Source organism: Drosophila hydei, unplaced genomic scaffold (genome assembly GCF_003285905.1).
Source record: "Drosophila hydei strain 15085-1641.00,03,60 unplaced genomic scaffold, DhydRS2 tig00000090-arrow-arrow-pilon, whole genome shotgun sequence".
Taxonomy (NCBI): domain Eukaryota; kingdom Metazoa; phylum Arthropoda; class Insecta; order Diptera; family Drosophilidae; genus Drosophila; species Drosophila hydei.
Window position 1 is genome coordinate 1,857,236 of NW_022045662.1, and position 13,133 is coordinate 1,870,368.

A 13,133-nucleotide genomic window follows, 5' to 3' on the forward strand; every position below is an offset into this window, starting at 1 on the left:
TGAGATATAATTTATATCCATATACAGGAGTTACAAGTAGTGCTATAAAATATTATATCATTTAAGTAAGCTTAGAGGTATTTAAAAACTCTCCAGTTTTCCTGAGGCCTTTTTAAGGACTTCTTTTTACACTTTTTTATTCCATTTGTTAGCTATATAAATTGGTTAATATATAATATAATCTATATAATATTTATATATATTTGCTTTTTGTCTTTTCGACTTTGAGCTTTAATTGAATTGATTTCTTTAACAGTTTTTCAATGAGCATTTCTTTGAGTTTGCTTGGCTGCGATGCAATCTGAACGCTCTAAGGATTTCAATTTGATTTAATTCAATTTCAATCTTCAACGCAATACAAATGATTCCAAAAACTAAAAACTCTTTCAGTTTGTGTTTTAGTTAGTTAGTTACTAAAATGCTCGGCTCCATCCGTCAACTGCTACTTATAATTTGATAAGTGTGAGTAACAAAGGATTAAATTGCATTGCATTGATAACGCCAACTCAAATACTTGAGCAGCTTCTCCTATTGCTTGCGTATCAACAAAATATTTGACTGCACTTGTCTGGCAGAGCATGAAAGGAGCGCGACACGACGAGACGCCACACGACGCGACTCGACTTGAGTTGCGTTAAGTTGAGTTGATACCTTAAGCTCTTTGGCTGGATTTTCCCAAATGCAAGTTGAAGCTTGCCACCTCTGCGCCGCACCCAGCCAAAAAGAAACCCTCAACCCAGCCAATTGAAGACATCAAAAAAGGGGGAAGAAGCAGAAGCGTAAAACTTATAAAAATTTCTACACATGATTTCGCTTTATTGCTTTATGACGCTGCCTTTTGCCATGTGTGTGTGTGTGTGTGTGTGTGTGTAGGTGTGGGTGTGCGCGCGCGAGTGTGTCGGGGCTTTGGTTGAAGTGTGCCTGGCGTGAAGTCTGCTTCTGTGGTATTGTAGCATTTCCGGTGCTTATGCATATTTCACAAAGCTGCCAAGCGACAAAGACTAGTGCCTGTCGCGTAGCAACGACTGCATGATACTCTATTATATTCATTTGCTTAAGTGTTTAACTGTATCCAAAAACCAAAAAAAAATTTTAACTACGGGAAATTTCTATAGATAAAAGCTAAGCACAAGACATATCCGTTTCAAATTTGCTTCAATGCATAATTTTAAAATTAAAAAAAATACACATATATATATATATATATATATAAAACAATTCAAAAAATAAATAAGATAAAAATCAAATTATAAAAAATCAAATATAAATGAAAAAATACAAATAAAAAAGAGAAGAAAAAAGTAAAAAAATACATAGAAAATAAAATAATAATTTAAAAAATATGATAAAATTAAATTAATAAAAAAATATATCTAAAAATATTTCAAAGGTTTTTTTCCTCATTCAACTAATTTTTTAAAAATGTTCATTTCTTTTAAAGAAATTTCTTAATTAATTCTTTAATTATTTTATTCATTTTTTTTTACTGAAAATGAAAAGTTTGTAACTAACTCTTTGCGCTCTGCGAACAGGGTATTACCTTAAAGTTTATTTTGATTGCTCGGCAGTTGCTGACAAGCCTGATTGTTGACACTCATCCCCTACACACCTGCCTTGATAACTGGCCCTCCAGCAACCTCAGTTCTGATGCCTTGAACAAATGTCAAATGTTTTACTTCTTTTTTACAGTTATCATATTTGCGACTCGATTGCCTAGTTTCATTCGCTTATGAATCTATTCAGAGCAACCGCAACAGCTAGGCAGAGGCAGAGCTGTGGTTAGCTGGAGTAGGCGGGGGAGTAGGAGGAGGAACAGAGAGATGTCAAAGGGTAAGCGTTCCCCCATCATAACTTTTGATGTGCTTTTTCCCAGGGTGCGTGCTGTGCATAGTCAATAAATAAACAATTTTTGACGCTCTAAAAATACGCAATGAAAATCTTTTTGTGGCTCCCCAGTGTATCGAGTGAAACGGCCCCCAGCCACCCACATACGGTATGTGGCTGCCCGCTGTGTCTCTATGTGAGTCCTCTGTCCTTGCCTCAATGTGTTGTATCTGTTCGTTTTTATTGCCCTGATAGATGTGGGCGAACGCTGTAGAATCCTCTCACCAAGATTTTAGATCTGGAAACCTTCCTCTATTTCTGAGTATAGTTTATCATATTTTGAAATAAATGCGAACTTCATTTCTATTTCAATGGCATACTTTAAAGCACTTCAATCGCCATTTCTATGAAAAGTTAACATTTTTCCTTTATCAATAAACTCATACATTTTCGTTCGACTTCTCATATGACGTCAAGCAGCAATGGCTTTAGAGCAGCTGACATAATCTGAAAGATTCTTAAGGTGTTCTCTAGTTAAGCAATACTAGAAACATTTCAGATTCCTCAATCTGCCAAAGCCGATAAATACTTTTAAATAAATGTTCACAAATGTAAAAGTCATATAAATTATTTGGGCCATTCATCAGCTGTTCACTATGTTACAACTAACAAAACAGAACAAAACTGCATAACTGTAAAATGCTGAAATGCGCGCTGTGGCGAAACAACTTCCAAGCAAAGGCAATTTAAATAAATAAAATTCGTTTCAACTGCTTAAAAAAAATATATATATATGTATATATATATATACAGATTTTATTACCAAGCTTCACACACGACCTGCAAATTAAACGCCCACAGGCGCGCCTGATTGGGGTGGGCGTGTCCAAATCGGCTGCTTAAGTAAGAAATCATTTTATTTGAAAACTTCTTATTCTTCGTCTTTCCCACTGTTGTTCGCCATTTTGGGTTTTGTCGCCGTTTGTCGCATTGTTGTTGCAACAAAAACAGCAACAACAACAGTTATAGAAACAACTGCAAAAAGAAACAACAAAGCGACAGGCGCAAAGCACATGGCACACAACAGCAACAAAGTTTAACTGTAACAATAACCAAAGTCAAAGTTTGTCGGCAAAGTTTTTTTGTATGTGTATTGCATGCGTGCAAGTGAGCAAATGTGTGTGTGTGTGTGTGTGTGTCGGCTGGTAGACCATCAACGGGAAACAAATTCATTTCAATTGTTCATATGCCTGTTACATAGGCATTTGTGCATGGTTGCCACTTGGAAAAAAAGGAACGTACCAAATGTACCAAATTTGCTAAAAGTGTACCATTCAACAAAGCACTGCATAGTGCAGTCAGTTTACAATTAAAATTAAAGCTGTATTTAAATTGTGAGCAAATGATCAAAACAAAACTGAACCTTATATCAAATTTGGCCGGAACCAATTAGATAAGCAGAAATCAAAATAGTAACTTTTTACTATTTTATGTAATAAAGTACCTTTTTGGGTACATACTACACGGCATGTGGCAACGCTGTCAGCATGAGCGCAACGATCATTGAGAACAGCATTTCAAAGATGGCGGCGAACGTCCCTTTTCACGATTGTAAAAACACAAACAGCCACCACGTGACGGCTGCTGGCGGAATTGCCACCAGAGACCCAAAATGCTGCCCCACAGCTCACAGTGGTTATACCTGCAGCTTTGGCCTGACTTTGCTGCTAGCAAAGTAAACAAAAGTTGCAACGGATTGCCAGGCGAAAAAATACAAGTAAAAACAAAATGCCAAAAATACAAATAAAACTTTTCTTTTGATTCCCCCGTTGCAATGGTTTAGCTTAATGTTTTTTAGAAGCTTTAACAGCACACTTTAAACCCAACGCACACGGACGCACATCATTATTGTTTTTGTTGTTTGTCTGTCTGTCAGATAAGTAAAACTGAAGTGAAACAATTTTATTTTTAGTTAAATGCAGCGCATTGAAAATGAAAGCGCAACCCGCACTCGCACTCTCACAGCCGCTCTCACACCCGCTCTCACTGCTACGCTCTCTATCGTCTCCCTCGCTGTCTCGCTTACTCCCCTTCAGTTCATTGCCACTTTTGGTACAACAAATTTTGTCTGAAACAACTGGCGAACATTGCATTTGGCCAAATATATGTGGGTAAAAAAAACTTAATTAAGCATTTTGTTGAGCAGCATTTGCCATGAAATAAATCACAAAACAGTTTATTCCAATTAACAGAGCAGCAGCAGCAGCTGCAGCAGCAGCAGCTACCCACTGCACACATGTAAATGCGAATGTCTGTGCATGTGTGTGTGAGTGAGTGAGTTTGCATGTGTTTGCGGGCTGACAGAATTGAGTTAGTGTTGGACAACACGTTTTTAATGAACACAATTAAACAACGAAAATTTATTAAGTCATTTTTTTCAGTTCATTTGAGCTGTTGAATTCAGTTGTAGAGAGACGAAGAGGGAGGGGTCGCTATAGAGATACAATGGGAGAAGCGGGAGAAGAAAACAAAGTTGCATTTGATTATGCAAATGCTTTAATAATTGTTCAGTTATAGATTCAAGGAACTTAATCGGATTCAGACACCACATACACTTTAGCATCCTCGTAGAGCGCCTAATGAGTCTCCTAGGAGATCATCTAGTGGACCATCCCCTTCTTTATCGCTCTCTTCTTCGCAGCTCTGTTCTCGGCCAGCCTGTTGAGTATCTTAGCTCACGATTTCCTCCAGGGCCAATATGCCATAGTCAAGACTTTAAATTATGTATCTTAATGTTGAGAGAACGTATGCATCCATGTATCTATGTATCCATTTATCTATTTTATTCATTCATATTAAGCTCAATTAGCTGCCTTAATATTGCCCATATTTTTCCCTTCCATTGCAACAAAGTTAAGTAGCACTACCACGCCCACTATCCCCCCCCCCCCCCCCCCCCCCACACACACACACATTTATAGCTACTGCATTATTGGTTGATTGTATTGTGCATATAATTGGAAATTTAGCCAACATCTAGTTTGTACCCTGCGGGGCCGCACAGGCCCGGAATTGTGTGCGGGGCTCTGGAAAATTGTTTACTATTTAATTTTATTTGGTCAATTTCCTGCAAACAACATGTTAACTTGTTGGAACTCACCCAACAACAGCAACAGCCACAGCGAAGATAACACAGGCTGTCAAATGCTGTGGCGACAAAATGAAACCTTACCGAAACAACAAAGCAACAACAACAACAACGACGACGACAAAGGATTATAGGTATTAAAAGTTATAAAACAACAAGATTATGGCTTTAGCAATACAAACACAGACACAGCTCGTTCTCTCTGTTTGTGTGTGTAACTGCTCTTGGCCTGAACTTGTTATGATATTTGTCCAAGAGGAACGACAATAACAGAGCCAAGCAACGCCGATCAAATACTCTTCTATGAAGGACGTTTCTCAGTATCCATGTATCTATGTATCTATGTATCTATGTATCTATGTATCTATGTATCTATGTATCTATGTATCTATGTATCTATGTATCTATGTATCTATGTATCTATGTATCTATGTATCTATGTATCTATGTATCTATGTATCTATGTATCTATGTATCTATGTATCTATGTATCTATGTATCTATGTATCTATGTATCTATGTATCTATGTATCTATGTATCTATGTATCTATGTATCTATGTATCTATGTATCTATGTATCTATGTATCTATGTATCTATGTATCTATGTATCTATGTATCTATGTATCTATGTATCTATGTATCTATGTATCTATGTATCTATGTATCTATGTATCTATGTATCTATGTATCTATGTATCTATGTATCTATGTATCTATGTATCTATGTATCTATGTATCTATGTATCTATGTATCTATGTATCTATGTATCTATGTATCTATGTATCTATGTATCTATGTATCTATGTATCTATGTATCTATGTATCTATGTATCTATGTATCTATGTATCTATGTATCTTTGTATCTATGTATCTTTGTATCTACCTTAGCTTATTATGATTTCTCTTAAGTCACCTGCTGATTTGCCAAATGATAAGCTGCTCAGCTTAAGCCAGAATCCACATCTGGCGAAGGGGAAAACTTTTGTTCAAATTATATTTGCCAAAAATTTTCCTGGCCGCAAGTTGAAAGAAGGGCGGAAGGTGGAAAAGCTGGGTTGAATGGGGGCTCTTGTAATAACGTTTCCAGCTCACATACGTGTTAATTATTTTTGGCTACGAAAAACGAGGCGAAAGGCAAAATTAGCTGAATTAGGCGCATTAAATCTATTATCAGACAAGTTTATTTCGTCTTTTCGGCTTCGGGTTAAGTGTCAATTTGCCCTGGCTTGTTTTGCCAGCCGGTAGTGAAGTTGGGCCTAGGCAGATTAGGCAATTGCTCGAACCGAAACAAATTAATCCATATTTATTTGGCAGCTTACAAATTGAGGACACAAATTAAGTTCCGCCTAAGCACAGTTTGTAGAATAATTCATGAGCATACTATTTGCATTTAATAACCATTTGGCAAGACAACAATTTATCTGGTATATGCTTATGAGATATGTAAAACTATTTGCAGTTCATTTACCAACTGCTGGAGGAACCGCGTTTGGCAGTGTTGTCCCATATTCTTTCTCCTGTTTCCTATCTCCCACCTCCTATCTCCTATCTCCTATCTCCTATCTCCTATCTCCTATCTCCTATCTCCTATCTCCTATCTCCTATCTCCTATCTCTTATCTCCTATCTCCTATCTCCTATCTCCTAACCCTATTCTCTTCTCTTCTTCTGCCTCCTCTCTGCTGTTTCCACTCTTTTTCCCCCTCTTTTCTCTCCCCTGTCCTCTCTCTCTGCTCCTTTCCACACTACTTTCTCCTCGCTAATCCAGCAATGCCAGCAGCCAAACACTTGCTGTCTCAGCCAAGTAAAAACAACATCAAAAAGAATTGAATTGCGATCTAGTGCACATGCCACAAACACATGCACCACTTGTGTCAATTAAACAGATCAACTATTGCACAGTTGAATGCACTTGAATTCGATTCGATTCGATTCGTTCCTCCCATTGGCACTTAATCATGTAGCGAAGCGTGGCAAAAAGCATTTGCCAAAGCAGCCGGAGCAGCCAAAGGCAACAACAAAACTTCACTTGAAGTTAACTTCATTTGGCCAAAGGCGTCAGCTTAACTGCTGCTAACACCGCAGCGCAGTTGCTTAACATGAGCATTACACCGCGACCCTACACCACCCTCAGCTTGAGCTGCTCTGGCTGCTGGCTTGTCGTCCTTGCTCGACATTTCAATGCCTTTTTAATCTAGAACAAAAGCAAACTTAATTTGCCACAACATCTCCGATGGGCACACGGAACAGCCAAAGCACTTCCTCGACTGCGTCGAGCTACAACACCTCCAAGTATTACGTCACTTGGCACATAATTTAATTACAACAGCCCCTTCTTCATACACCCACTGCCTTGCCTTGGCTACTTTGATCTACCTACCCTCACCCCTTACCCTACTCTCTCTCTCTGTCTCTCGCTTTGTGCAACAATTGGCGGCACTCGCTTCGAGTGTTGAATGAGCAACAACTTTTCCGAGTGCAACGCGTCCTGAATTGTAATTAGTGCCTCGCTGCCCGCTGCCCGCTGCCCGCTGCCTGTTGCCTGTTACGTATGATAGTCTAGTCCATAAAACTGAGCTGCTCCCAGCTGCTAGCTCCCTGGTCGAGGCATTTGCCTCACTTGATTTGTGGAGTGCGCATTTGTAATTGTTATTACGTGTAAAGTGGAACAAGTTCAAGACTTCAGCTTCAGCTCCAGTTCCCACTCCCACTCCAGCTCCGTTGGTAGTTCCGGCTCCGTTTGCAACTGTTTTTTCAGCGCCCACTCCAGCAGCCACTGCTACCTTAGCTTTAGCTCCAACTACTGACTCCTACTACAACTTAAGTTCCATTATTAGCTCCAGCTTTGACTCGTATTACAACTCCTACTCCAGCTTCAACTTCCACTTCAACTATATCTCCAGTATTTGCTCCAGCTCAACCAAACTCCCGACTCAACCTCAGCTGCAACTTATGGAACACCTGGAACAGCTTTTAGTTCCAGCTCCGTTCGCAACTCTTTTTGTTTTTTGTTACAACTGCTATCCCAGCATTACAGCACCCAATCCCACTTCAACTTTATAGCCCACTCCAGCTCCAAGCAACAACTAGTACTCCAGACCCAACTCGCTTTAAAGCCCTTAAGCTTTACTTACTTACCAGTCCCATCTTCAGCTCTTAAGCTATCTGTTGTTCCAGCTCCGAAACTAACTCCAGCCTGTTCCATTTATAAATAATAATAATAATAAAAATTCTACAAAATAAAATTTATTGAATGGAAAATTGAATTAAGATCGATTAAGCAACGAAGTGAAGTCCTGTTGAGAGAGGCTGAAGCAGTCAGTAATCGGTACTAGTTGCCTCCTTCGTGACGCTGTCTTCCACAATTAGCAGTCTCTGCCGGCTCGCCACGAGATCTCTGAGCAGCATCCACGGCCACAATAGCCAGCAAAGTAACCAGAATGAGAACAAGCATATTGCTTCAGACATAAGTTCAGACGTAAGGCCCATCAAAGCGCTAGCCTATATAGCGCTGCATGGTAATTAACGTTGATAGAGTTTACTCCGGACCAAAGATCATTGAAGCACAATGAAACCGAAGCAGATGTAGAGCAGCTCGCAGTAGAGCTAAGACAATCGCCAGCTGAGAGTTGGCGTTCAAGAGAGTGAAGCCAGGGAAAGGCTGTATATAACGCTTATTAGCATCGATAATTATCGATCGAAGACTCTCAAAATAATAGTGAATAATAGTAATGCACAAGGCAACAACTTGAGCATCTGCTTGGCTCCGCTTGGCATACCCGCTTTCGCTATTTACAGGGTATACTGCAGCTCAAGTGCTTTTGCCACAGCTTAATTGCACGCAAAAGACAACAGCAGCCGCTGCATATCAATGCAAGCTCTTAACTTGTAAACCAATTTAAAAGCACGTAAAAATATTTGCAGACGGGCATTACTGACTGCACAATACTCCTTCACAGTACCCAAAAAATAATTAAATTTAAATGAAAATCAAGGCGAAACAATAGATGCAAGCTGAAAAGCCGCTAAAGAAATTATTTTTATTATTTTTAATTTTAATTAATTATATTTTTCGAGTTCGAAGTCAATGACACTTCACTGAGTTCACATTGTAGCTGTAGAAGAAAGAGAGCTAGTATTTTGACTCATATGCCACGCCCCCAATGGATGTTTTGCTAGAAGTACCTAGTACTTAACTAACTGGAATCTTTTCCAGCCTCGTCGAATGGATGTCAAAAGCCAATATGCTCCTTTGCACATCTCGAACGAGTATAGAAAAGCCAAACAAAATGAAATTCAATTGAAAATTCGAAGCACAATTCCCATTAAAGGCGTTGGCATAATTTTTAAATATCAAGGCTATTGGCCGAGCCCTTTTTTAGCCCAGCAGCTGCTGCCGCCAAAGGGCGCGTGAGAGTGAGAGTGAGATAGCTATAGGAACTGTTTGGCAATCAAATAGAAATTTAATTTGCACAACAATGCGGCCGAAACGACGTGTGGGGGAGGGGGCGAGCGTTACGAGACTAAGCTAAGCTAAGGCAGTTCGTTGCCTCAACTTGAACCCGTTTGACCCCCTTGAAACCCGAGAATTATTAACCTCATCATATTGAGCATTGACTTACACCTCGTCCGGCTCAACTCCAACTTCGACTTCGACTCTGCTAGTCCATAAAAATGTGATTTATTTGCGTTTGAGATTTCAATTACGTTTGCTTTATTGCCAATAAATTTTCATATAAATTAGGCAAACGAAAAGTTCGAAGCCCAAACAAAATATTCGGCAAAAAACCCTTTTTAAACCAATAAAAAAATGAAGAAAAAAAATACATTCAACTGGTCATAACTGACTGCATAATGCTCGCTCGCAGTTGCCATCATTTGTTTAAGCCCACTTTGGGTGTAGCTATATAACCTTGGGCTATACACGATTGTATAAAACACATTTACAATTTTAACTCATGACAGACACTGTGCAAAACCAATATACTCCTTTCAAATGCCTTAAGCCTACGCGCACGTAGTCAAAGCCCCAAAATCCTTGAGCATTTACAAAAGGCTTTTTGCGGCACGTTCTTGCCGTGAAATCAATTGCTGTCCCTTGGAATCAGGCGCTACCTCGACTCGTAGCTGTTGACAAGTTAATATATATGTGTACAAATATATATTATATATATTGTAGTCAAGACTTGAAAATCATAGCCTTTTCAGCTGTTTTGCTTGCCGTAGCCTTTTTTGGCGTCATTTTTAGCCTTTAAGCTGTCAGCCAGCAGCCAAAACTATTCTCGTTATGAATATGAAGATATCACTCAATGAATAAGCAGTATGAGGGCTCTAGTCGGGCGTACTCGACTGGAAGATAACCTTTTTCCCGCCCGCGGAGCTGCTGTTTCAGAAATTCTAGCTTAGCATATGCACCTTTCGTAGTTTCTTTTGAATTGTGCTTAAAAGCGCACTTTTGCAGAAGCTTAAGACGGCTTCTGAATCTGTTAGCCTCGTAGAAAAATCCGCTAATACTTTGAGAGCAAAAAACATGGCTAGTAACAGCAAAAAATGCCGTTGCTGCTAAAGAATGATACAGCGTGGCGAGGATTTGGCGTTAAAAGCTAAGAGATTTTTGGTACGCCATCTTCACTTTTTTTCCTTCATATTCGCATTTGCGAACGGAAGATTACAAATGCTTTATTTTTGTTATACGAAATAACTTTTAATACAATATTTTTTAATATATTGGAAAAAACGACCAACTGCCACTGAAGTGTACCAATTTGGAGAATTTGGTACAGTGCGCCAATGCCAATGTCAATGTACCCATTTGGTACATTTTTGCCGCGATCAGAGTCTTTAAATTTTAATAACAGTGCTGTTAGCCTACAAATTTGAGAAAAAATAAAACGGTTTTTATATACATAAATACCTTGATTTACCTTTTAGCATTATGCAATTCATGTATTTTAATTTAATAAGCTTTATGATTTCCGTGCGCCCCAAATTAACAGAGCAAGCATCGATAGGCATCGATAGGCATCGATAAGCAAGCTCACTTTTGCGAGATTCAAAAGTAACGGAAATGCGCCTAGCAAATATCGAACGTATAAATGAACTAACAAAAATAAAATTAACAGAAAATTTAATGTTAGGATAAGTTAATATTAGGATTTTATCTCACTCTGAAATACAAGTTTAAATAATTGTGTGTATTTATTATTAATTATTATTCGTGTGCTTATATATGTGTGTGTGCATGTGCTTGAATGTTTATCACAGACTTAAAGATACTGAGAATCTTCGTAGTTGTCCCTAAACTCAAGCAGCTTGTCGAGTGCCGTATCGTACTCATCTTGCTCGAAACCGGACTGTGTGTAGCTCTGCAGCTTGGCCAGCTGGACGCGATGCGTTTGCCCATGCAGCGTATCCAAATGTGTGCCCAGCTTGCTGGAATTCTGTACAGCAGCTAAGGCTGGAGCACAGCCCACACGTTTGTCCTGCTCTCGCTCCGCCTCGCTTTGTAGCTTAAAGCCATCAGCTGCAATCCGTGTGTCAAAAAGTTCATAGGGAAAAGGTAACTTGGTGTTCAGTGGCAGCGGTGTGGAGGCGGCATGCGTCACACTGCCATGATAGGCACACTGATAGTATAATTGAAGCATCTGGGAGACGCTTTCGCATTTGTAGGCCGACATTCGTAGCTGTGGACCGGCCTGGTCCACGGGACGCTTGAGCCTCGAGTAGGGTATTCCACGTGCCACAACCGATTGTACAACATGCGAATTGCCCGGCTCACAGCCAGGCGTTAGCTGTGACAACAACGAACCATTATCGGCGCCATCCAAGAAATCAATCAGATCCTGCTCCTGTTCCATGCCTAAAGGCAGCGATAAACCAGCCGCCGTCATTTTTCGACCAGCTGGTGAGACGCGCTCACAGAAGCGCAATAGCGTCTCCGGCGTCTGTCGCAAACGATAGCCGAGGGTAACCGTATCCAAATAGGCAGCCAAAACAGCTGAGCTCTGATACAGATTATCCGGCTGCCAGTGGAGACCAGTCATACGTCTCGATTGCAATGTCGTATTGCGCCAAATGGTCTCCAGCGTGGAAAGTGGAGTAAACATGGTCGCCTGCTCGGTAAGATGATAATAACTGAGAACGCTATTCACCACACGAATGCTGTGTGCCGTGCGGGGATCTGTAATGAGCAAACGAAATATTCAACGGAAAGTTCTTAACAGAGTAAATCAAGGAACGCACCTGCTTGAGCATATGAAATGTTCCGTGGATAATGCAAAGGCAGTACATAGCTTGCTCGACTATATTCATCATTCAAATGCTCTAAGCACTTAGTGGCTAATCCACTGAAGCCATCGTCAATATCGAATAGCAACTGAAAACCTTGCAATCCATCGCATTCCTCTGCATACAAGCGTATACGGTCGCAGAAGTCCTCATTGAAGGACGACGATTGCCACAGCTCCACGCCAGCCACTTGTGTGCCCAACACCTGGACATCCGTCTGACGTTGCATGCCTTGAAGCACATTTAATGTGCGCGGATGATAACGTGCATACAGATAATCCGCCCAGCTACTGCAGTTTTGAGCCAAATTATAATCTTTACTCTCGATATTAACAGCGCCCTTTAACAAATCCTGTTGGTATTCGGATAACTCGACAGGTGGCTGCATGCGCACATCCAAGCCGCCGGGCGTGGACAACTGATTCTGTTCGGCTGAATCTTTAGCTTTCTGCACCTCATCCGCGTTCTGCTCATTCGCCAGCTGCAAAAAGTTGCCATACAATTCGCCGACAATTGGCAAATGCCGCAATGTGCCCAGTAAATCAACAGAAAGCAATCGAGGCGTATATGTCGTTTGCTTCTGATCATTGAGACCCTCTCTATAAAGAACATCATTATGAGGTAGCTGCTCCTCAGGCACATTGCTGTCATTATCGTAAACAAAGTTCGCCTCCTACAAGATAAGTCAATGCAAAAAATTGTCCAACTGTTTGGCATTGTGTTTACTGCTCACCTGTTGGTTCCAAAAATGTGCACCCACATAGTTAGCATATGTGCCGAACTGAAATGTTAGTATCTCACGTGTGTGCTGCATATTTTCCGATCTATTTTCCACAAAATTAAATGACAAATAGCAATCCAAGGCGCGCA

The 13,133-nt window shown here is 40.1% G+C and overlaps 1 protein-coding gene across 1 annotated transcript; it reads right to left on the reverse strand.

Moving 5' to 3' along the window:
* Window positions 1-11,118: 11,118 nt before the first annotated feature.
* LOC111594273 (protein misato) lies at window positions 11,119-13,132 on the reverse strand. The gene is made up of 3 exons (XM_023307503.2): window positions 12,997-13,132; window positions 12,219-12,936; window positions 11,119-12,156 (listed from the first exon to the last, which is right to left on the reverse strand). Exons 1-3 carry the CDS (start codon window positions 13,075-13,077, stop codon window positions 11,243-11,245), a joined length of 1,713 nt encoding a protein of 570 aa, XP_023163271.1. The 5' UTR covers window positions 13,078-13,132; the 3' UTR covers window positions 11,119-11,242.
* Window position 13,133: the final 1 nt, after the last annotated feature.